The 25791-nt window shown below is 45.8% G+C and overlaps 1 protein-coding gene across 1 annotated transcript in view; it reads left to right on the forward strand.

Annotated features, from left to right (window-relative positions):
- LAMB2 (laminin subunit beta 2) overlaps positions 1–22105 on the forward strand; it is a 145820-nt gene extending 123715 nt beyond the window's left edge. The window contains exons 22-34 of the mRNA XM_040358908.1: positions 680–904; positions 1961–2178; positions 4729–4825; positions 6143–6515; positions 6663–6847; positions 8908–9149; positions 10742–10945; positions 13049–13193; positions 13637–13844; positions 15032–15173; positions 17118–17294; positions 19966–20125; positions 21828–22105. Of these exons, the coding sequence (XP_040214842.1) occupies positions 680–904; positions 1961–2178; positions 4729–4825; positions 6143–6515; positions 6663–6847; positions 8908–9149; positions 10742–10945; positions 13049–13193; positions 13637–13844; positions 15032–15173; positions 17118–17294; positions 19966–20125; positions 21828–21964 (2513 nt within the window). The 3' untranslated portion in view covers positions 21965–22105. The remainder of the gene's footprint in view (positions 1–679; positions 905–1960; positions 2179–4728; positions 4826–6142; positions 6516–6662; positions 6848–8907; positions 9150–10741; positions 10946–13048; positions 13194–13636; positions 13845–15031; positions 15174–17117; positions 17295–19965; positions 20126–21827) is intronic.
- Positions 22106–25791: the final 3686 nt, after the last annotated feature.

A 25791-nucleotide genomic window follows, 5' to 3' on the forward strand; every position in this document is an offset into this window, starting at 1 on the left:
GCGGCATTCATTATTTTGGATAATTTATAACTTCGGATAAATTTGTATTCGTTACGTTCACTAACAGACAAATTTGAAAAGAAATTCCAATACCTATAATTTAATAGTTATTATTATTATTATTAGTTAGTTATTTCAAATTTTTGTTCTTTCAAATTTTAGGATTGTTTTTCTTATTTTCATACTTTCAAATTTTCGGATTTTCAAATTGACGAATTTTCAAATTTATGAATTTACAAATTACGATCATACCGAATGACCTGAAAAATGAAAAAAAATAATAATAATAAAACGAAAACTAACAAATTTAAAAAGAAATTCCAATACCTATAATTTAATAGTTATTATTATTATTGTTAGTTAGTTATTATTTAAAATTTTTGTTCTTTCAAATTTTAGGATTGTCTTTCTTATTTTCATACTTTCAAATTTTCTGATTTTCAAATTTACGAATTTTCAAATTTATGAATTTACGAATTGCGATCATACCGAAAAGTGAAAAAAAAATAAAAAATGTAACGAAAACTAACAATTTTTTTGTCAGTCTATTAATTATAATAAGGACTATAATGTAGGTAAGACATGGTTGGGGGGGGGGGGGGGGTCGGCATTGTAGCCTCAGAGCTCCAGTAATGTGTTATTTTTCCGGCATTATCAGTAATGGCATTGTAATCCCCAGGACCTCGGTGTGATGAGTGCTCCCCTGGATTCTATGGAAATCCCTTCCAGACTGGAGGACGTTGCCTGTCCTGTCAGTGTAACAACAACATCGACATGACCGACATCGGGTCCTGCGACCGGCGCACCGGCCTGTGTCTCAAGTGCTTATACAACACGGAAGGACGGTTTTGCGAGCAATGCCGCAATGGCTACTATGGGGATGCATCAAGACGCAACTGCAGGAGTAAGTGATTTCGTTTTCTTCTTCGTCCACAGAAATTCTACACTTTTTATTGAGGCTCCCTTCACACTTGTGCGACTTGTCGTGCAACTTTGGACATCAAAGACGCGCGGCAAGTTGTTCCCCATGTTTTTCAATGATACCATTCACATATGTGCGACTTAAAAGTTACAGCGACTTCAAAGTAGTTCATGTACTACTTTGGTCTGACTTTCATGCAACTTGAGGGTCATAGACTTCAATGTTAACCCTCAAAAGTTGCACGAAAGTCGTACCTAAATGTAATACAATGCACCAGTTGTCCATTATCACCGGTCAAAGCCAAAGGCGATCGCGTCCTCTTCCGTGTTAGGTATGGAGCTGAGTGAGGGGAAGATGGCCCCCATCCATATCCATACAATGGCAGGGTGGAAGCAACGTCAAAACGTCACTTCTGCCCATAGCTCTTAAAGGAACATTTTTTTACATAAAAATAAAAAATAAAAAGTAAAAGAAAAAAGAAAAAAAATGTTTTACACTGCCCTTCCCAACAAGCTCACGCGCAGAAGCGAACGCATACGTGAGCAGCGCCCGCATATGAGAACGGTGTTCAAACCACACATGTGAGGTATCGCCACGATCGTTAGAGCGAGAGCAATAATTCTAGCCCTAGACCTCCTCTGTAACTCAAAACATACAACCTATGGAGATTTTTAAGGATAAAAGTTTGTCGCCATTCCACGAGCAGGCGCAATTTTGAAGCGTGACATGTTGGGTATCAATTTACTCGGCGTAACATTATCTTTCACAATATAAAAAAAATTGGGCTAACTTTACTGTTGTCTTATTTTTTGATTAAAAAATAAATAAAAATTCTTTAGCATCTGCCAAGCCCTGATGGTAGGTTGATGGCCCTGAAATGCGTTGGATTTTAAGTGAACAGGATGTCTCATAAAATTTACTGCTGAACTTTACAAAAAGATTCCGACACTTTTCTTCCTAGTAGATCTGAGCAGAAGCAACTTTGACATACTGTATGTTCTATCATCAGTCATCCTTTTCTTTGCGTTCTCTCTACAGAGTGTGTCTGTAACTTCCTGGGAACCGATCGCGGTCAGTGCACCTCCAGAGACGAGTGTCTGTGCGACAAGAGCATCGGCCAGTGTCAGTGTTTGCCGAATGTCAGAGGACAGAGCTGTGACCGCTGTAGCCCCAACTTTTGGAACCTGGCGAGTGGAAAGGGGTGCTCCCCCTGCAACTGTGACCCCCACAATTCCTTCAGCTTGAGCTGCAATGAGGTCAGTCCATAGGGGACCATTGACATTAGATGTGGTGGGACTGCGCTGGGCAACTATTCCAGCACAGTCCCGCTGTAAGATACCGTAATGCAAAATGCTTTGTCTTCTAGAAGGACCGGTTCACCACGTTGCAGTGGTGAAGAACAGCATGTAGTACTTATTTTCAGCGCAGTGTTGTAGGATGCAATACACTGCCATGCACCTTGCTGTGGCCAATAGCACTTCATAAAATGTCACTTTTTGACATTTCAATAAAGTTTGCTTTAAAAAAAAAAAAAAGAAACAGTTTGATGCACAGTGACTGCACTCCATAGATTGATGTTATCGTAAAGTGTTTGTCACCCCAACATTTCATATTCCTGATTCAGGTACAGCGGCGTAACTTTGAGCGGGCGTAGCGCATCTCATATGCGCTACGCCGACTTAACATAGAGGGGCAAGACCAGTATTCACAAAGCACTTGCTCCCTAAGTTACGGTGGCGTAGCGTAAATGGGCCGGCGTAAGGCCGCCAAATTCAAATTAGGAAGGTAGTGGGCGTGTTGTATTAAAATTAACCGTGACCCCATGTAAATGAATAGCCGAACGAACGGCGCATGTGCGCGCATGCTCAGAATCACATCGCATATACTCCCTAAGATACGACGGCTCAATGCGCCCAGCCCCATTCACGTACGACTTACGTAAACAACGTAAAATCGGACGGCTGTTCCGACGTCCATACCCTAACATGACTTACCCCTTCTTTATGAGGGATAACTTTACACCGGACGTACACCTTACGTAAACGGCGTAGCTTACTGCGACGGGCGCAAGTACGTTCGTGAATCGGCGTATCTAGGTCATTTACATATTCGACGTGTAAATCAATGGAATCGCCCCTAGCGGCCAGCGTAAATATGCACCCAAGATACTACGGCGTAGGAGAATTACGTCGGTCGGATGGAGCCAGAATTCAGGCGTATCTGGTTCTAAGAATACGGCGCATAGATACGACGGCGCATCCTAGAACTTACGCGGCGTATCAACATATACGTCGGCGTAAGTTCTTTCTGAATCTGGCCCAATGTTTTTTTTCTATATATCTATACACAATTGTTTTGCCTTTCATTTCTATTTTAAACTGAATGGGTTGTTTTGCAAGGTGATCGTTTACAATCACTTTAAGCCAGCCATACATGAATCGAAAGTTGTCCAGTTCAGCGGACCGGCCCAATTGCGATCCATGTATGGGCAGGCTGGTTGTACACAATCTATTTATTGATCAACTTGTGTACAGCCAGCCTGTTGAGTTTTTCCCAAACAATCAGTGCCGCAGGCTATAGCCAGCAACACTGATCATTCTTGTCTAATAGCAGAGAAGGCTCCCAGCTGTCAGAATACAATACCAAAGCGGGAATGATTCCCCCATCCACACATTCAAGAATGTGATCTTTTTTATCGTTGAACCTCAGTGGGGGCAGGTGCTCAATTTTCTTGGGGGAGGGGGGGGCGCGGCCCCCGGCCCCCCCAGCCAACCAACCACATAACCACATACCCCATCCAGGTCGTGGCTTTGGTGGCTTTCCCCCTGCGTTTCCTACCGAGTCCCAGCAGTCGCTTCTCCTCCTGTCCAATCAGGAGTTAGGACTCGTGGCCAATCTGGTCTTAAGACTCCTGGCCAATCGGGTCTCAGGACCCATTCCTGAATGGCCAGGAGGGGAATCAGGAAGTAGCAAATATTAATTTGCTCTTGTCACACAACTGGGTGGGCTCAGGGCGCAGTGCTCTGCACCCCGAACCCACCTTTTTTTGCAGCCAATTACCGTATTTATCTTCCTATACCGCGCCCCGGCGTATAGCGCTCACCCCCAACCTAGAAGAAAAATTCCTGGAAAAAAATAAATACTTACAGTTTGGATGCCCCTCGTCGGTGTCTTGCCCGGCGTCCATCGCGTCCATCGGCGGTCTTGTCCGGTCCGGCGTTCTTCTGCGGCCATCGTGGTGTCCTCCCCGCTGTGTTCTTCAGCCGATCCCCACTTCCTGCGCTGTGTTTGAACCACTGCACCGACATATACCGAGCGCAGTACACTCGGCTATACTCGGGCAGGCTCGGCTCCTCTCACGTAAAGGACGTACAGGACGCACAGGACGTGACCGCGAGAGGAGCCAAGCCTGCCCGAGTATACCCGAGTGTACTGCGCTCGGTATATGTTGGCGCAGTGGTTCAAACATGGCGCGGGTATCGGCGTGTATCGCGCACCCACGATTTTGCCCTGATTTTAAGGGCAAAAAAGTGGGTGCTATACGCTGATAAATACGGTAACTCCTTGACTCTAATCATGTGCTTCTAAAAAAAAAAAAAAATTGGAATCTATGCGTCCAGCGCCCCGCATGTAGATTAGGGGCCAGGCGCATGGATTGGGGGGCTGTGCGCATGGATTGGGGGGCGGCGCACCTGCGCCCCTAATGGAGCAGCTGCCACTATTCAACCTGCTGATTGAACAAGAAAAATTATCATTATATGGGCTGCTTCACTCTAATATTTTTCTTTATTTTTCTCCTTTTAAAGTTCACAGGAAAGTGTCAGTGCAGACCTGGATTTGGAGGATCTATGTGTACAGAGTGTCAGGAAAATTACTGGGGGAATCCCAGCGTTCAGTGCAGGGGTGAGTGTCTGACTAAACAAGGTTTTATTAAATATATTTTATTGCTCTTTTAAGTCGTATTGCAGCAAAGGAGAGTGATGATCTTACACATAGAAATACATACCAAAAATGACAATTCGAAACCACACAAGCAATGTGAGCTAGTACGTGATCTGGCAAAGGAGAGCTGCTCTGCTGCCGTATTAGTTATGCGGTCGGCAAGCGGTTAAAAATCCTGGCCCAGATTCTCAAAGGGCTTTCGACGGCGCAACGCAATGTACGGCGTCGTAAGTCCTAATCTGGGCCGTCGTATCTATGCGACTGATTCTTAGAATCAGTTACGCATAGATATCCATTAGATCCGACAGGCGTAAGGCTCTTACGCTGTCGGATCTTAAATGCATTTTTTTTTTCGCCGCTAGGTGTCGCCTCCGTCGTTTTCCCCGTCGAGTATGCAAATTAGCAAAATACGCGAATTCCCGAACGTACGCGCGGTCGACACGGTGAAGTTACGACGTTTACGTTAGATTTGCGATGCGTAAAGTTGCCCCTGCTATATGAGGGGCAACCAATGTTAAGTATGGCTGTCGTTCCCGCGTCAAAATTTAAAAATTTACGTCGTTTGCGTAAGTCGTCCGTGAATGGGGCTGGACGCCATTTACGTTCACGTCGAAACCAATGACGTCCTTGCGACGTCATTTGGAGCAATGCACCCTGGGATATTTTCAGGACGGGTCATGCGCAGTACGTTCGGCGTGGGAACGCGCTTAATTTAAATGCTCCACGCCCCCTACACAGCTAATTTGAATTAGGCGGGCTTGCGCCGGGTGATTTACGCTACTTTACAGGCAAGTTCTTTGTGAATAAAGCACTTGCCTGTAAAACTTGCGGCGGCGTAACGTAAACCAGATACGTTACGCCCGCACAGTTTTACGCCCAGATATGAGAATCTGGGACAGAGTTGGTTTATTTATTTATTTGCAGTCTCTATCCCATTGGGGAGATTTTTCTTCATTTTCTGTTCTGGAATTTCCTCATTTCCTGTTCTGGGGACACAACAGGAAGTGACAGAAAATGTCTACAAAATAAAATAAATTTGCCTTTTAGATAGTTGTCACCAAAGCAGGAGAATTTAACCTCACTTTTAGTTTTGATGACAATGGTAAAATATTAGATTTCTCATAATTTTCTGTCTTTCTGACAATGGCCACCAGGACAAATAGAGAGGGTGGATTAACACAAATAGTAATACAAATCTGGCAGTGTTACTAACTCTTTCTTACACCATCCAAAACTAAAACCGGTCATTGCACTGACTTTCTGATCCCTGATTTGCAGCTTGTGACTGCGACCGCCGAGGGATTCAGTCGCCCCAATGCAACCGAGGCTCCGGCCACTGCACGTGTCGCCCGGGAGTCTCAGGCGTTCGCTGCGATCAGTGTGCCCGCGGCTTCTCCGGACAGTTCCCTGACTGCCAGCCTTGCCACCAGTGCTTTGGAGACTGGGACCGCATCGTCCAAGACCTGGCCACCCGCACCCGAGACTTGATACGGCGCGGCAAAGACGTCCACCTGACCGGTGTAGCAGGAGCCTACAGGAAAAACTTTAAAGACATAGAGGCCAAACTGGCCAAGGCGCGAAAGATCGTCAACTCCCGAAACGCGACTGTGGAATCGGTAACAAAACTGATGAAAATTATGGATGACCTAAGGTTAGTGGATGAATAAGTTATGTAGCAAAAGTGGTATTGGTTTTCCACCCCACTCAATCCAAAACGAAACACTCTTTGTGTATGCAAAATCGTTTTTGACATTGTGCCGTATCTCTTTTTTATTTTTTTATTTACTACTTTTAATAGGAATAAAATTAATGAGTCAACAGAGGCGCTAACCCAACTGGAGACCGAGCTGACCAATGTGCAAGATGAAAACTTTGACGCTAATCATGATCTTGCTGAGCTGGAGAGGGAGGCACGAAGCCTAAACATGACCGCTAAGGAGAGGGCACATCAGCTGGAGGTTCTGAAAAACTCCAACTTTTTAGGTAAGGGCTGAAGGTCAGCATATGAAGTAACACAGGTATACAAATGTCAGGATTCCCATCCCAAAAGATGACAAGAACACATGGGTTTTCCATAGTCCTGTCTATACTATTCCAGCATATCCACAGGCAAAATGGATCACTTACAGTCAAACTGTTCAGCAGCATTTTCATGCTCTGCGCATACTTTTTCTTATCAGGGAATTTTTTGGGATGCATTTATGTCTATGTCTTCCCTCATCTCGTATCTCCCATTGTTTAGGTCTTCCTTCATCTCTGAGCTCCTCCTTGGTTAGGTCTTTCTTCATCTCTTATCTCCTACTTGTTTAGGTCTTCCCTCCTCTCGTATCTCCCCTTGTTTAGGTCTTCCTTCATATCTGAGCTCTTCCTTGTTTAGGTCTTCCCTCATCTCTTAGTACCTCTTTGTTTAGATCTTCCTTCATCTTTTAGCTCCTCTTGTTTAGGTATTCCTTCATCTCTTGGCTCCCCTTGTTTATGTCTTCCCTCATCTATTTTTCCCTTTGTTTAGGTCTTCCCTCATCTCTTAGTACCTCTTTTTTTAGGTCTTCCCTCATCTCTTAGTACCTCTTTGTTTAGATCTTCCTTCATCTTTTAGCTCCTCTTGTTTAGGTATTCCCTCATCTCTTGGCTCCCCTTGTTTATGTCTTCCCTCATCTATTTTTCCCTTTGTTTAGGTCTTCCCTCATCTCGTATCTCCCCTTGTTTAGGTCTTCCTTCATATCTAAACTCTTCCTTGTTTAGGTCTTCCCTCATCTCTTAGCACCTCTTTGTTTAGATCTTCCTTCATCTCTTAGCCCCCTCTTGTTTAGGTAATCCCTCATCTTTTAGCTCCCCTTGTTTATGTCTTCCCTCATCTATTTCTCCCTTTGTTTAGGTCTTCCCTCATCTCGTATCTCCCCTTGTTTATCAGGAGAAGGAATAGCACACCATCGTTAGTGTTTGTGGCAGGAATTATGCCCCATTGTTGATGTTAGTCTGAGAAATAGTGCCTTGTATCAGTGGGAGGAATATTTCCCCAAGGGCCAGATAAAGGCAAGCAAAGGGCTGCATTTGGCCCCTGGACTGCACTTTGGAGACCACTGATCTAAGGCCATGCTGCCAGTCTCAGGAGATTTGGAGTAAGTATCACGTATCTGGTGAAGACTGGAATGTGATGGAGGCCTCTCTTGCTCCTCCAGCCTACAATCCTGATGGTGGGGACAGAAAGTGTAAAGGCGAGGAGTGGCACGAGTGCCGAGTAGCTGGCTGGTGATGTCCACTCTGTAGGTGGGTAGAGCTGGTAGTCACAGACATCGGAGCAGGATGTAAGAGCAGCTTGGCACCAGAGCATGGGGCGGAAGCAGAACCAGCAGAGGAGCAGCAGTCAGAAACAGGGTACAAAATCAGCAGGCAAAGCAAGTCCAGAGGGTAGGCCAGGGTCAGAAACAGCCGGGCAATGCTGTACCAAGTCAGCAGGCAGATCAGATCCAGTAAACAAGCCAAGGTCAGGATACCAGGTAACAGAACTAGGGAACAAGCGGAGGCGAAGTCCAAAGGCGAGCCAAGTCATATGCGAACAAACAGGAGCAGCAGATCAGGTCTTGGGAAGTCAGGAACAAGCTGAAGATCATTCAGCAACTGTTTACAGTGACAGAGCAGTTTAAATAGGCCACTGGATGGCAAGTGCTAATCGGTATGTGCGCGCATGCATTTGCGCACACATTCGCATGCGCGCACAAATCCGTACATGATGAACTGGCACTGCAGAAATTACATTGGTCCTTTGCTTATGAATATTAGCATGTGTGCAATGTGCACAAGCCTGAGCATGTATCCGCACTGGTCTTTAAGTGGTGGAGATCCGGTTTACCTTACAGTAAGATTTGAGTTGAGTGATAATGTCATTATTGTGATGTTCACTGTTTTCTGAAGCCAAACTTGTAAGGTTATGTAGTTTACGGTGCGAGATTTACTAAAGCCAGGTCATCACACTGGTCTTTTGTAATACTCCTGGGGCTGAGAAAGCATTCCCTTTACAGCTTGTGGTTGTTGTCTTGGCACAGGGGCTTATGATAGCATCCACCAGTCCTACTCCCAGTCACGACAGGCCGAGCAGCTGGCCAACGCTTCAGCGATCAACGTCCCCAGCCCTGTTAGTGACTCCGCCAAGACCCGCCATAAAACGGATCAGCTAATGGCCAGAAACCGGGATGACTTTAACCGGAAGAACGCAGCTAACCGCCGGGCACTCGGTGATGTGACAGCAAAAGTTAACACACTCGACCTGAGGAATATTAATGAAAAGGTTTGTGTTCAGAATGCATACTGGTCAAATCTGAAACAGGGCTTGTAGTGTTAAAGCTTTTTATTGCTAGTTAGGGCTCTTTCACACTGGTGTGTGGGTGGCTGGTAAAAAACAGATGACTGAGCTGTGGTTTTACCACCCCTCCAGTCGCCCACCAGACATTACAGCCTGACGGGGCTGTCCACATTCTGTGCAGAGTTTGTAACTTGATTTGCAGAATTTCTAAAGGAAGTACGACCTGCCAAACCTGCCCATTGAGATCAATGGGGCCTCACCGCAACTGTGAACCAAATACCTGGCATGCAGTTGCTGCATGTTCCCACAATGTAAAATTGCCATTCAGCAATTAAAAATAAAAAAGTAAAAAAAAATTGAAATTAGGAGGCTGTAGTAGCAGTAGTACCACTGGCAAGGCACCCTCAAAAATCCTCCACTGGAACAGATCTTCTCTATATCGGAAGACATTTCCAAGGGATCCTGTTAGACCAGCCGTCTGTTCCTTTGATTGGGAGTTACAGTTCCTTGAAAAAGTATTCATACCCCTTAATTTTCCACATTTTGTCATGCTACAACCAAAAATGTAAACTTTAGTGAACAAACGGCATCATGAAGGCCAAGGAACACGCCAGACAGGTCAGGGATAAAGTTGTGGAGAAGTTTAAAGCAGGGTTAGGTTATAAAAAAAAAATTCCCAAGCTTTGAAGATCTCACAGAGTTCAATCCATCATCTGAAAATGGAAAGAGTATGGCACAACTGCAAACCTACCAAGACATGGCCGTCCACCTAAACCGACCGGGCCGGGCAAGGAGAGCATTCATCAGAGAAGCAGCCAAGAGGCCCGTGGTAACTCTGGAGGAGCTACAGAGATCCACAGCTCAGGTGGGAGAATCTGTCCACAGGACAACTATAAGGCTGAAGGACCGTTTTCATCAGTCCAAACCGATCGTGTGTAGGCCCCATAGGTTATTTAACCTTAGGTTTCAAAAAAATGACAACTTGCGTTCAAATTTAACCTATGGATTGGTAACCGATAGGTCAAAACCGATCGTTAGTACGCACAACCATCGGTTAAAAATCCATGCATGCTCAGAATCAAGTCGACGCATGCTTGGAAGCATTGAACGTCGTTTTTTTCAGCACGTCGTTGTGTTTTACATCACCGCGTTCTGACAGGATCGCTTTTTTAACTGATGTTGTGTATGCACGACGGACCATCAGTCAGCTTCATAGGTTAACCTAGGACAACGGTCCTTCAGACCATTGTCCTCTGGTTAACCTATCGTGTGTACAAGGCCTCAGAGACTTCTGATCTGTTATAGGAGACTGAAAAAAGTCTGGGAAGCCGATTGAGGATTTACAGGAACATACCCTTACAGGCTTCCACCATGCAACCATATTGCACAGGAGTAGTAGGCACAAGAGAATATGTAAACCTTTGGCCAGTATATTGGTTCTTTAAACTATGCACATAGCTTCCAACTGATTTTGTACTTTAATAGTCAACAATATTTGTCTAACAATAACATTTATTTGCTAACATTGCATAAAATTCAAACATATTAAAGGTAACAGCTGCAAATCTAATGCACAGGTTTGTGGGGCTTCTGGAGACACCTCCTGCTCAGAGAGCCCCTGTGGGGGAGCTGGATGCCGAGATGATGAGGGAAAGAGGCTCTGCGGAGGTCTGAACTGCAATGGTGCCGTGTCAACTGCGGACAGCGCTCTGGACCGCGCCAAGCATGCCGAAGAGGAGCTGCAGAAAGCCTTGGGAGAAGTGGATGTCTTACTGCAGAAGGTGCAAAACTGTTCCTTTTATCAAGCATGTTGAAGGGTAACAATACCTCGTAGTATGAATATATGGAATGACATGGAGCTAAGCCACTACTAGGTTTTCTATCCATAAGGTTCAGAATTGATATAAGTCATGGAGACCTTTTTAAAAGGCAGTGTGCCAAACTCGTGACTTATGCAGGGGTATACCGACCATGGCACCACACAGTAATACATTAATGGGCTACCCTAAGGAATTGTTCTTAATTTTTGGCATTGACGGTTGTAGCGGTCAGGGGTTAACACCGTTATGATCTACCATTCCACCAACCACGACAGCTTATCCGACAATCCAGCAAACAGGACCCATTCAATTCCCCAGAATAAAGACGAGACACAAGCTCTGTTCTCTCTGGTTCCAAAACAAATGAATGCTTTAATGGTAACTCAGCCTTGTTATATACAGTTACAAGCATGCTACAGTAATCACAGGGACAATGAAACTCTCCACCACCAACATCACACAATGGGGCTTCAATACACATTCAGATGGGCTAATTACTAATCATTATTCAGACGGTCTGGCTCTGCGATAAGTTATCCCCGCCTGTTACACAAAACACATTCCTTTACTAAACATAATTGACATGCTAATTCACTATACCTGAAAGGTAGCTTTTTGGCACCAAATCTAGAGGAGTTAATTACTACAGCTGACAAGTCACATTCCACATATTATCATCAATAGACTTTCACACAATACAGTGTCATTAGCATCACACAATGAAAAGGTCTGTAGAAGCAGACCTAGTTAGCATAGCACAATGAAATATCTTAGGAGCCCAACTCAATTAACACCTCAAAAGTCTGTGTCCCCACATGAATGAATACTGTCCTATTGACCTGTTGGGGTCAGAATAAACAACTTGTAATATCTCAAGATATCCTGCAATATATGAATTATCATTAATGTCCCATGTCATGTAATCCGAGATATCAGTTCTCAGTCATCCTATGCCCAAAAGGGACTCCCGTTACAACGGTCAAAGCAGTATACACTGTAATAGAAACTATGCTGCCTGCTGAGACCACCGCCTGTGGAAGGGATAAGTTGTGGCATAAGTATTATTTTTTTTTTACCAGGGGAGCATAAAATGTAAAGCACTGATTTGGGAAGAAATAGTGACCTCGGTCTCATGGATTGTCTTTCCAGTTTTTGACTATCTCCTGAAGCATGCTTCCAGTCTCCACAACTGCTTTAGCATGCCCGTAGTCTCTGACCATTACCAGTACTATGCCTGTAGTCTCTGACCACCTCTTGTACCATGCTTGTAGACTCTGACCACCTCCTGTTCCATGCCCATAGTCTTTGACCATCTCCTATACCATGATCGTAGTCTTTGACTACCTCCTGTACCACACTTGCAGACTCTGACCACCTCTTGTACCATGATTTTAGTCTCTGATCATCTCCTGTACCATGCCCATAGTCTCTGACCATCCACTGTATTATGCTCGTAGTCTCTGACTATCTACTGTACCATTCTTGTGGTCTTTGGTCATCTCCTGTTCCATGCCCATAGTCTCTGACCATCCCCTGTACCATGTCCATAGTCTGACCATCTCTGTACCATGCCCATATTCTATGACCATCTATAAGCGTTTACAACCACTTTAGGGGTTCCTGCTAAGTTGACATGTGGTCTTTGGTCATCTCCTGTACCATGTCCATAGTCTCTGACCATCTCTGTACAATGCCCATAGTCTATGACCATCTCCAGTACCATGCTAGGAGTCTCTGAACTATTTCCTGTACCATGCCCATAGTCTATGAACACCTGCTATACCCTGCCAGTAGTCTCTGACCATCTCTTGTCGCAGTGCCTGACAGTTTTCTGTAGCATTACAGCCACTGCACATTGTGTTCAGATCTTTAATGTCAGGGGGCCCACTTAAGGCCTCTTATAAATCGAAAGTTGATCAATACGGATCCAGTCCCAAAGTACTGAAATGTCCTTGAAAACGGTACATAATACCTTCTTGGCTATTGGAGAGCTACCTGTCTTTTATTCAAAAGATTTATTTGTCTCTGTACATCTGCTGTAATATTCTTATCTTAATGACTCAGGTGGCAGAAGCAAAAGCAAAGGCAGACAAAGCTAAACAGAGGGCCCAGGCCACGCTTGACCGCGCCAGTGAGACGCAAGGAAGAGTGGAGCGTTCCAATAAAGAATTGCAGCAGCTCATCCAGCAAATTAAAGACTTTCTGAACCGTAAGCAACTTATATACTTATCGGTATAAATGATCTTCTAAACAATTGTTGAGATCACATGTCTAGGGTGTCCATATACTGAGTGATATCACCTAGTTATAGCCAGGAGTTCTGTTTCTGTTTCAAATGCCGCTTTATGCATTGACATGCCTCCTTAGGTAGATTGCAACATTCTTTTACTTCAGCTAATTATAGCATAGAATATGTTTTCCAGTCTTTTAAAGTGTAAGAAGACAATGACTTTCCTAAACCCTGTCCATGCGATATACTAAAACTGACTGAGGGAACATGGAAGAAAGAGAAAGACTTAAGTCATTGTAGGCGTTCACTTTCTACGAAGTGTCTGAATTCCTGGAATTTAGCTTTATTAAGGAGCACAATGTAAGGAGCTGGAGCTACGTGAAGCTACTTTATTGTAACATGTCTGTGTATTGTGTGATCAGAGGATGGAGCCGACCCGGACAGCATTGAGATTGTGGCGAGCCGAGTCCTGGAACTCTCCATTCCCGCCACTCCACAGCAGATCCAACGCCTTGCAGCAGAAATCAAGGAGCGAGTGAACGCCCTGTCCAACGTTGATGCAATTTTGGATCACACGGCCACTGATGTCCGTAAGGCTGAACAGCTGCTAACCGAGGCTAAGCGAGCCAAGTAAGTGTGGGCTTGGCTTGCATGTCAAGCCGATCATACAACTCTACAGTCTGGTCGTAGTAAATTTGTACAATCTTCTTTAACCACTTAAGACCCGGACCAAAATGCAGGTAAAGGACCAGGCCCCTTTTTGCGATTCGGCACTGCATCGCTTTAACTGACAATTGCGCGGTCGTGCGACGTGGCTCCCAAACAAAATTGGCATCCTTTTTTTTTCCCACAAAGAGAGCTTTCTTTTGGTGGTATTTGATCACCTCTGCAGTTTTAATTTTTTGCGCTATAAACAAAAATAGAGCGGCAATTTTGAAAAAAAATCAATATTTTTTACTTGTTGCTGTAATAAATATCCCCCAAAAATATATAAAAAAAACTATTTTTTTCCTCAGTTTAGGCCGATACGTATTCTTCTACATATTTTTGGTACAAAAAAACACAATAAGCGTTTATGGATTGTTTTTTGCGCAAAATTTATAGCGTTTACAAAATAGGGGATAGTTTTATTGCATTTGTATTTTTTTTTTTTTTTTACTACTAATGGCGGCGATCAGCGATTTTTTTTTTCATGACTGCGACATTATGGCGGACACATCGGACAATTTTGACACATTTTTGGGACCATTGTCATTTTCACAGCAAAAAAATCATTAAAAATGCATTGTTTACTGTGAAAATGACAATTGCAGTTTGGGAGTTAACCACAAGGGGGCGCTGAAGGGGTTAAGTGTGACCTCATCTGTGGTTCTAACTGTAGGGGGGTGTGGCTGTAGGTCTGACGTCATTGATTGTGTTTCCCTATAAAAGAAAACACACGATCAATGACAGTGCCACAGTGAAGAACGGGGAAGCTGTGTTTACACATGGCTCTCCCCGTTCTTCAGCTCCGGGGACCGATCGCGGGACTCCAGCGGCGATCGGGTCTGCGAGTCCCGCGGCCGTGGTCACGGAGCTTTGGACCGAGTCGCGGCCACACGCCGCAGGCATGTGCCCGCGACCCACGGCTGGGCATTTAACAATCACGTACAGGTACGTGATTGTACCCAGCCGTGCCATTCTGCCGACGTATATCGGCGTTAGGCGGTCCTTAAGTGGTTAAATGTTCTAGAAATGATTTGGTGTAAAATCTTCCCTGGCCATTGAGTTTCATTTCTATCCAATCAGGTAGACTCATTGATAGTTTTATTTTCTAGGAACCGTGCTGAGAATGTAAAGAGTACAGCGGAGTCTGTGAAGAAAGCTTTGGAAGATGCCAAGAAAGCTCAAAATGCTGCCGAGGGAGCCATCCAAAGTGCCAACAACGACATTCGAGACACGGAGACAACATTAACAGCGGTAAACCTGCATGAGGATTTATTTAGTTTGAACGGTAATGCCTCGTTTCCACTGAGCGGAACGGTTCGGGTCGGTACAGTCTGGCCTATTCAGGTGAGCGTTTCCACTGCAAGTCGTACCGTCAGGGGCCATGCAGGGTTTAGAAAAAATGCCTAGCGTGTCCGCCAATCAGTGGAATGTATTGTAGCTCCGCCCTAACCGAACCGTACCATTTTCTATGGCCCCACATCAGAAGCAGGACCCAGAATGGTGCGGTATGGTTCGGTTTTATGGGCCGCTTTCGTAATGGAAACACTCAAAATAGCGTACCGTACCAAACCAACCCGAACCGATCTGCTCAGTGGAAACGAGGCATAAGATTACCCAAGAACAGAGATAACAGAAGAACATAGTCTTCGGTAATTGGCCAAAAGGTTAACTAGAACCTTCAGGGCCCCAGTGCAAGAAACCATGAGGGACCTCCCTGGCCCCCGACCGGGGCCCTTCCCACTGATCCCGGGGCCCTTTACTCCCATCGTGGGACCTTTTATTACTGTCTCACAGCGGGCCACCTTCCTGCCGTCTTGGGGTCCCCCCACAGCTGCGGGGCGCTAGAGCCCAAGTGCAAGTGCAACCTTTGCGACCTTGGTAGTTCCGCCACTGGTTTCAGTAGTATTTTTATTTTTGTTGTTTTATTTTTTTTATTATTCTTTAACATTTTGTTTCTATTTTATTTTAAAAAAAAAATCACAATTTTATTTTTTATTTATTTTTTACATATTTTTTAGGACCCCCGTTGGGGGGGGGGGGGCTTTGGTGAAATATCAAAGGTCTAAACAGACCCCTGATGTCTCAATTTTTAGACAGAGAGAGGTACAGATTCATCAGTCTATTTCTCTGGAGCCTCAGCTGCACAGAATGAATGAACAGGAATAGCCCTGTACAGAGCTTCCCGTTCATTTATAAACTGAGGCATAGTAAGCACACTTTACTATGCCCCAGCTTTGGTTAAAAACATTTAATAAAAAGGTATGCATCACTGACGCATTAAAGCGGAGGTTCACCCTAAAAACATGTATATAACATTACATTCTGCATACTTCCAACATTTACAGTATGTTTTTTTGCTGTACATACCGTATTATTGCTATTTTCCACCCGGCTTCCGGGGGCTCACTCCCGCGGGAGTAGGCGTTCCTATGCAGAGGCGCAGTGTCATGTGGGACTTCGCCCAGATGATTGACATCTTGAGAAAAACTTCCCCCCGGCGGATAAGGCGCGTCACGAGTTTCCGAAAGTAGCCGAACTGCGAGTCGGCTCTATACGGCACTATGCGGCGCCTGCGCACTGACTAGGAGCCGTGTAGAGCTGACTGCGCAGTTCGGCTACTTTCGGAAACTCGTGACGCGCCTTATCCGCCGAGGGGAAGTTTTTCTCAAGACGGAAAATAGCAATAATACGGTATGTACAGCAAAAAATAAATAAAAAAAACAAACAGCATACTGTAAATGTTGGAAGTATGCAGAATGTAATGTTATATACATGTTTTTAGGGTGAACCTCCGCTTTAAGACAAGGAAGGGGCCGGTAAATGACACATTTACCGCCTCCTTCCCCACTCTACATCCTGATAGTGTCCCCCGCAGCAGCCGGCGGGAAGTGGGAGGGGGAAACCCAGCATGTGCAGTGGGAGGGCAAGGGAAGCACACAGAAGCCCAAGACAGCAAAACAGGGATAGGGAGGTGGCGGGAAGGGAAATAAAGGGAACCATTTCTATTCCATGATTTGTACACTCCTTGCACAAACTAGTCAGCTTATTTCAAGCAACCAATCAGAATTACATTTTTCCACTTATACGGTTAAACTTAAATTCTGATTGGATACCATCACCTTAGCATTGCTCTGTGGTGACTGTCTTTGTAAATTCCCTGTCAATTAGAATGGATCTTCTGTATCGTCACTTTAGATCCAGTCAGAGACCTTAAGCACTGAGAGTCGTCTGAACGAGGCCATGGATCGAGTGAACCATCTGGATAAACAAATCGATGCCCTTAAAGTGAAGCGGGCAGGGAACAGCTTGGCAGGTACTCGAGCAGAGGAGACGGCAAACGGGGCACTCGATAAAGCCAACGAGGCAAAGAAGGTGAGATGTGCGTTGGGCCTATGGGAGTACTCCATTGATCCATCATTTTTGGATTTTCTAGACTTCTTGTCAACTGGCTACATTTCAAATGGGTCACCCCCTACAAAATGAACATTCAAGTATAGACAAGGACTTGTGCGCTCCGATCTTGGGGACTCCAATGTTGAGTGCTTCTGGCCATAGTTCCTGGCATTGTCCCTGTCTACCTTGAAGCTTAAAGTGGTTGTAAACCCAGATTTATTTATTTTTTTAATAAAAACCTGCAAGACAAAGGCATAATGAGCTAGTATGACTAGCATACTAGCTCATTATGAATTACTTACCTTGAATCGAATCCCTGAAAGCCGTCCTCGTCTCCCCCTCCAGCCGCAGACATCTCTCCGAAAGGTTACTTCTGGGTATTGTCGCCCTGACGCTGTGATTGGCCGGAGCGGCGATGACGTCACTCCGCGCATGCTCGCGGGAGCCGTCAAAGCCGGCATTATTATTCATAAACCCGGCATTTTCAGTGCGCCTGCGCCGATGTCTACGGCGCGCATGCACCGTAGACATCGGTGTATTCTTCTTGGCAAATATCTCCTAAACCGTGTAGGTTTAGGACAGGGGTCTCCAAACTTTCGGAACAGAGGGCCAGTTTATTATCCTTCAGACTTTAGGGGGGCCGCACTGTGGCCAGCGGGAATAGAATATTTTTCTGGCATCAGTGGAAGTAAACCATGCCCCATCTTGGGTATTAGGGGTAGGAATAGTACCCCACTGTCTGTGGGAGAAATGGCACCCTATTTTTGGTATCAGAGGGCAGAATAATGTCTCATATCAGTGGGATGAAGTGTGCCCAAAGGGCCAGATAAAGGCAGGCAAAGGGCCACATCTGGCCCCCGGGCCGCAGTTTGGAGACCCCTGGTTTAGGAGATATTGCAAACACCTACAGGTAAGCCTTAAAGCGGAGCTCCACCCTAAAGTTGAACTCCCGCTGATCGGAACCCTCCCCCCCCCTCCGGTGTCACACTTGACACCTTTCAGGGGGAGGGGGATGCAGATACCTGTCTAAAGACAGGTATTTGCACCCACTTCCGGCCACACAGTCTCGGGTAAACTGCGGGCATGACGTCACCTCCTGTCCCCCCTCCCGTTGTGTTCTGGGAACACTCGGCTCCCAGCACACAGCGGGAGCCAATCGGCAGGCGTAGCTCGAATCGCGAATGCGCCGTAGGGAACCGGGCAGTGATGCCGGAGCGCTCCACTTCCTGGTTCCCTCACTGAGGATGGCGGGGGGGGGCAGCAGAGTGGCGAGCGATCGCTCGTCTTCTGCTGCGGACGGCGCTGAACTCCAGGACAGGTAAGTGTCCTAATATTAAAAGTCAGCAGCTGCAGTATTTGTAGCTGCTGGCTTTTAATATTTTTTTTTTTCAGCGGACATCCGCTTTAATCTTACCTGTAGGTGTAACTTCCCCCAGAGGGTTTACAACCACTTTAAAGTGGTTTTAAACCTCAGACACGAAATATGAACAAAGCATATCCCTCTATAGTGTGCACCTGTCCCAGTCTCTGTTTACATATGAACAGCAGGGTCCGATTTCAGGTTGAATTTTTTGCTGAATTTGCACCTGAAACGAACCAAAGGACGCACAGCGTTTTTCTGCAAAATGCACCAGACCCGCTGCATAGATATGTGAAACGGCTCCATAGAGAGCTGGTCAAAAGCTCCCGTTATTGCGAATTGGATGCAGAGATCCCGCATCCAATTCGCAATGGTGTGAACCCAGCCTCAATTAGGAGCTCGAATGCCGCGTACAGACGATCGGACATTCCGACATCAAAACCGTGGATTTTTTTTTGGCTCAAACTTGTGTCGCATACACACGGTCACACGAATGTTGTGGGAAATTCCGAACGTCGAGATTGCGGTCACGTACAACACTACGACGAGCCGAGAAAAATGAAGTTCAATGATTCCGAGCATGCGTAGGATTTTTGTGCGTCGGAAATTGGCTTACAGACGATCCGAATTTCAGACAAGAACTTTTGTTGTCGGAAAAATTGAGAACCAGCTCTCAAACATTTGTTGTCGGAAATTTCCGACAGCAAATGTCCGATGGAGCTGACACACGGTCGGATTTTCCGACAACAAGCTCACATCGAACATTTGCTGTCGGAAAATTCCGACCGTGTGTACGCGGCATAAGTGTCGCTTTTGTCTGCTGCTTCCTTCCTCTGGTATCAGCATGAATCACTTATGACAAGTTTTCCTGACACCAAGAGAAAAAGGGTGACCGGGGAGGGAGCTCCAGTTGATTGACAGCCTCAGCTCTGTTCCTGTGTGAAGGGGGTGTGTCCCTTCTCTCCAATCAGCTGTCAGAGCTCTCCTCACTGAGCTCTGCAGTGTGTACCTTCACCTCTCCGCCCCCTTTTTTTTTTACTCTCAGACAAGCTTTATATTTTAGCGCTTTGAACAGAGGAAGAGAAGAGAGGACTGCGGATAAGCAGGTACAACCTTTGTCAGAGGATTTGTTTCATCTCTGTGTATCATCTAAGGCCAGTCTGGGTATATATAAGCGTTTACAACCACTTTGGGGGTTCCTGCTGAGTTGAGATGTTCCTACTCTTGCTGTTGCATTTAAAATTGTTGTCCTTGATTATATGCATATACACGACCTTTGTATTCTTTTAGGTGCTGGAAGGACAGCTTGGAGATAAATATAAAATGGTACGGAACTTTGCTGAACACAAAGCCAAAAACATAAAGGATGCCAAGAATAAGGCAGACCAGCTAAGGGAGGAAGCAAAGCAGCTTCTAGGCAATGCTCAAGACAAGCTGAAGAAGCTTCAAGGTAAGTTTCATCAAAATAGTTCTCCTGCTTCTATTAGAGACTATTGATCCCTTTTACCACTTCCTGGGTGCACCAGGACCCGAAGCTACATATTTTAGGCCTGGATTCAGAAAGAAGTTACGACGGCGTATCTCCAGATACGCCGTCGTAACTCCGAATGCGGGCCGTCGCAACTCGGCGCCTGATTCATAGAATCAGATACGCCTCAGGCCGCGTACACACGGTCGGACAAAACCGATGAGAATGGACCGAGGTTCAGTTTCATTGGTCCAAACCGACCGTGTGTATAGCCCATCGGTCTGTTGTCCTTCGGTACAAAATTTTAAAACATGCTTTAAAATCGAACCGATGGACCGCTGACCGATCAGGCCAAACCGATGGTTAGTACACAAAAGCATCGGTTCAAAACCCGCGCATGCTCAGAATCAAGTCGACGCATGCTTGGAAGCATTGAACTTCGTTTTTTTCAGCACGTCGTGTGTTTTACGTCACCGCGTTCTGACCAGATTGGTTTTTGAACTGATAGTGTGTACACACATCAGACCATCAGGCCACTTCAGCGGTGGACCGATGAAAACGGTCCGTCGGACCATTCTCATCGGATGAACCTGTCGTGTGTACAGGGCCTTACAGTTGCCTAGATACGAGCGGCGTAAGTCTCTTACGCTGTCGTATCTTAGTTGCATATTTACGCTGGCCTCTAGGTGGCGCTTCCGTACATTTACGCGTTGAATATGGTAATGAGCTAGATACGCCGATTCAGAAACGTACGTGCGCCCGGCGCATTTTTTTAAGTCGTTTACGTAAGGCTTTTTTCAGCGTATAGTTACCCCTGCTCTATAAAGCGTAGCCAATGTTAGGTATGGAAGTCGGGCCAGCGTCGAATTTTGTGTCGTTTACGTAAGTTGTACGTGAATAGGGCTGTGCGTAAGTTACGTTCACGTCAAAACCAATGAGGCTTTGCGGCGTAATTTGAAACATGCGCACTGGGATACGTCCACAGACGGCGCATGCGCCGTTAGTAAAAAAAACGTCATTTACGTGGGGTCACCATTCATTAACATACAACACGCCCACTGCCTGGATAATTTGTATTACGCGGGCTTACGCCGGACCACATACGATACGCCGCCGTAACTTAGGGCGCAGGTTCTTTCTGAATACAGAACCTGCCTCACTAAGTTACGGCGGCGTAGCGTATCTGAGATACGCCTGCACAAAGTTACGCCGGGCTTTCTGAATCTGGGCCTTTGTCTGCAGGGCCTCCTAGTAAAATTTGGTACTGTACCCCATTCAGTCCTCTACAATGACAGTTTATGAGTTTGTTATACTGTATAAAATGTTTTTCTCAACCAGGGTTCCCCCCCCAGAGGTTGCTAGAGGTTCCTTCAGCAATGAGCAATTTCTGCCTCACAGATAAGCTTCCACTGACACCACTGATCTTTTTAGCTATCAGAAGGGGATTCATTCTTCCCAATGACCACAAGTGTAAGGAGCGTTCTTCCCACCGACCATCACACTACTGTACCATGAGTTGTAGTTCTAGTCATAGCCCAAGCTAGCAACACTAGCAACTACTGTAAGCTTTCAGATAAAGCATAATTGCTAGGTTTAATTTTTGTTCTCGTCTTGGTAAATCTGGGAGAAATAAGTTTGTTGAAGAACAGCACTAACTATCTCCTAATTGTGATTCTACTTGCAGATTTGGAAGCGTCCTATGAGAAAAATGAAGTTATTCTGCAAGATAAAGCAAAGCAGCTGGAAGGGCTTGAAGAGAAAATGAAGGATATCCTCAACGCCATCAACCAACAAATCCAGATTTATAACACGTGCCAGTAAAGAAGCATCACTGACTCCTCGTTTTATTTTATATAAGGCTGTGAACCAAGCCAAGTGAACCAGCCAAAGACCTCTTCCCTATGTGCCATGTTACAGTATTAGTGTGATGAACATGCTTTAATAAACCACAATTTAATACAATCCTGATGACTGTTCCTTTATTGCAGTGGTCTCCAACCTTTCCGACCTCAGACCACTAAACTCACAATTTTGAATCCCGCGGAGCACTAACATGAATTTTACATGCCTTATACACACAATGCTCTGGCTCTCTTCCCCCCCTCCCCCTGGATCACACTGCTGCCTTATACACACAATGCTCTGGCTCTCTTCCCCCCTCCCCCTGGATCACACTGCTGCCGTATACACACAATGCTCTGGCTCTCTGCCCCCCTCCCTCTGGACCACACTGCTGCCTTATACACACAATGCTCTGGCTCTCTTCCCCCCTCCCCCTGGATCACACTGCTGCCTTATACACACAATGCTCTGGCTCTCTGCCCCCCTCCCCCTGGACCACACTGCTGCCTTATACACACAATGCTCTGGCTCTCTGCCCCCCTCTCCCTGGATAACACTGCTGCCTTATACACACAATGCTCCGGCTCTCTGCCCCCCTCCCCCTGGATCACACTGCTGTCTTTTACACACAATGCTCCGGCTCTCTGCTCCCTCGCTCTGGATCACACTGCTGCCAAATACACACAATGCTCTGGCTCTCTTTCCCCCTCCCTCTGGATCACACTGCTGCCTTATACACACAATGCTCTGGCTCTCTGCCCCCTCCCCTTGGATCACACTGCTGCCTAATACACACAATGCTCTGGCTCTCTTCCCCCCTCCCCCTGGATCACACTGCTGCCTAATACACACAATGCTCCTGCTCTCTTCCCCCCTCCCCCTGGATCACACTGCTGCCTTATACACACAATGCTCCGGCTCTCTGCCCCCCTCTCCCTGGATAACACTGCTGCCCTATACACACAATGCTCCAGCTCTCTGCCCCCTTCCCCCTGGATCACACTGCTGTCTTATACACACAATGCTCCGTCTCTCTGCCCCCCACCCCCTGGATCACACTGCTGCCTTATACACACAATGCTCTGGCTCTCCGCCCCCTCCCCCTGGATCACACTGCTGTCTTATACACACAATGCTCCGGCTCTCTGCCCCTGAATCACACTAGTGCCTTATACACACAATGCTCCAGTTCTCTGTCCCCCTCCCCCTGGATCACACTGCTGCCTTATACACACACAATGCTCCATCTCTCTGTTCTCCTCCCCCTGCCTATACACACAATGCTCTCTGCCCCCTCTTCTTGGATCACACTGCTGCCTTATACACACAATGCCCTGGCTCTCTGCCCCCTCCCCCTGGATCACACTGCTGCCTTATACACACAATGCTCCGGCTCTCTGCCCAACTCCCCCTGGATCACACTGCTGCCTTATACACACAATCAGGGCCGCTGTTAGAAATGATGGGGCCCCGTACAGCTTACCTAAAGGGGCCCCCTTCGACCATACCGTTGACCCCACCCCTAACCCCGTTATAAAACAAAAGGCAGGTTTGTTGCTGTTTACACGTGCGTGCGGGGGCCAACATGTGCGTTCGCAATTGCGTGTAAGCAATTTGTTAATAAAATTACATTGTAGGTTTCATTTGTTTTTGTTTTTTTGCTTTCACAAGAAATTAATAACATCCCTCGTGATAGCAGAGCCATGACAGGTCCTCTTTTTTACTTTCTGCCGAATCACTGGGGCTAAAAAATTATATCTGATCATTGCTGCAGTGATGGGGGTAAAATGCAGCTCCACTGCACATGTTTACTGCTCCCCCAACTGAAGTAGCATTACAATCATCATCACAGGCAGCACAGTAAGCAGGGGCTCTATCTTTTAATCATCTTTTATTTGATTTTAAACAACAAGGAAAACAGAGATTCACGAGTACAATCCAAAGAAAAGAAAAAGGAAAAAGAAACCAAACCCGAGGGGTATTCTTCCAGTTTAACCCCCTTTGATCATATATAACAGTAATATCAATTTAATTACCCATACAAAGAAAACAAACATTTCGAAAAAAAAAAAAAAAAAACATTTCCCCATCTAATTAATCTTCATTTATAACCAGGGGGAGGAAAAACAAATTACATTTTAAATTTTCTGATCCCTGTTTCTTTCCCCTCCCTCACTCCTCAAAAGTCAGGGCTCTCACCCTGACAGTACCTTTAATATCCCGTTTCGATTCTGTCCCCTTCATGCGGGAAGCCAAAATCCCGCCATGATTGGGACATTTCCCCTGTATCTCCTTGTTTACTTTACTTAACCCCCCCCCACCCGTGCCTAACCCCTCCCCAATACCCATTAAACCCCCCAAAACAAAAAAAAAAAAAAACAAAAAAAAAAAAAAAAAAAAAAAAGCAACGCCCCTGCCTGCCTCTCCCCCCGGACCCCGCAGCAGTCATCCCACCTTCAGTCTACATCCATCAAGGCTTTCCCCTCCTCCGAATATCTGAATATGTTCCATTCCGCCCACGTTTCCAAGTAGACCCTCCGCTTCTGCCTTGAGGTCCATACTAGGTCCTCCATTCTGTTCAAGTTTTCCACTCTATTAAGCCACATCTTAATAGATGGGGCCCTTGTCTGTTTCCACAGCCCTGGAATGCAAGCCCGGGCTGCGTTCAGGAGATGGCACACCACTGTTTTCCTGTAGCGCCTCACTGATATTTCCACATCCTGAAGTATGAAAAAAGACCATTCAGTTGGTAGTTGTTCCTTACAAAATCTTTGTGTAATTTCCCGGACCCTACTCCAGTATCCTAGAATCTTAGGACAAGCCCAAAAAATATGCATGAGGGTTCCTCCTTCCCGCCCACACCTCCAACATCTGTCTGTCATGTCTGGAAAACATTTACTCAAAATCTCAGGGGTCCGATACCACTGAGACAAGATTTTATAATTCATCTCTTGTGTCTTTATACACATGGATGTTTCGAAAATATTCCCTATTATCTTAGTTTTTTGATCTTCTGTAAAAGGTCTTCCTAATTCCCGTTCCCACTTATTAAAGAAGGGTAACTGAGAATCCGCTGATGGAGTATTAAGTAACGCACTAATTCTTGAGAGGGAGTGCCGTAGAGTCCCCTGCCCGCTACAGTACCTCTCGAACATTGTCAGGGTTCGGCAGTACCTAACTGGTGGTTTTAAGGTGTCTAAAAAGTGGTACAGTTGTAGGGATCTCCAAAAGTCTAGTTGGTAAGGGGAGTCTATCCTCTCCATTTCCTGCCTGGGAATCCAAGCGCCCTCCCTCAGGAAATGCGATGCTTGGAACCACCCCTGTTCCATTAGCTTACTAAAGGGGCCGTTCAATGACCCTGGTACAAACTGCGGATTTCCCAAAATTGGGAAAAGGGGTGAATCCTCCGTCGATAGTATCCCCCGTACAAATAGCTTGTGTGCCACCCGCAAGGTAGGTCCTATCAGCGGATGTCTTTTCATTTCTGTTGGGAGAGCCCGGTAACACCATGCTGCCCGCTGTAGGATACTACCGCATTGGTCCTGCTCTAGCCCCGGCCATAATTTTTCTCCAGTGTGTCGGCTCCAATCAATAAGTCGACACAGTAATGTTGCTTGGTAATATCTAAAAATATCCGGGGCAGCAATTCCTCCGTCCCGTTTGGCCAGTGATATAGTATGAGCCTTAATTCTTGGGCGTTTATTTGCCCAAATAAACTTATTAATAAGAACCTGTACCTGCCTGAAGAAAGATCTGGGTATTGCTATCGGGAGGGTCTGAAAGAGGTACAGAAATTTGGGTAATAT

This window comes from Rana temporaria, chromosome 7 (assembly GCF_905171775.1).
Source record: "Rana temporaria chromosome 7, aRanTem1.1, whole genome shotgun sequence".
NCBI classification, from domain to species: domain Eukaryota; kingdom Metazoa; phylum Chordata; class Amphibia; order Anura; family Ranidae; genus Rana; species Rana temporaria.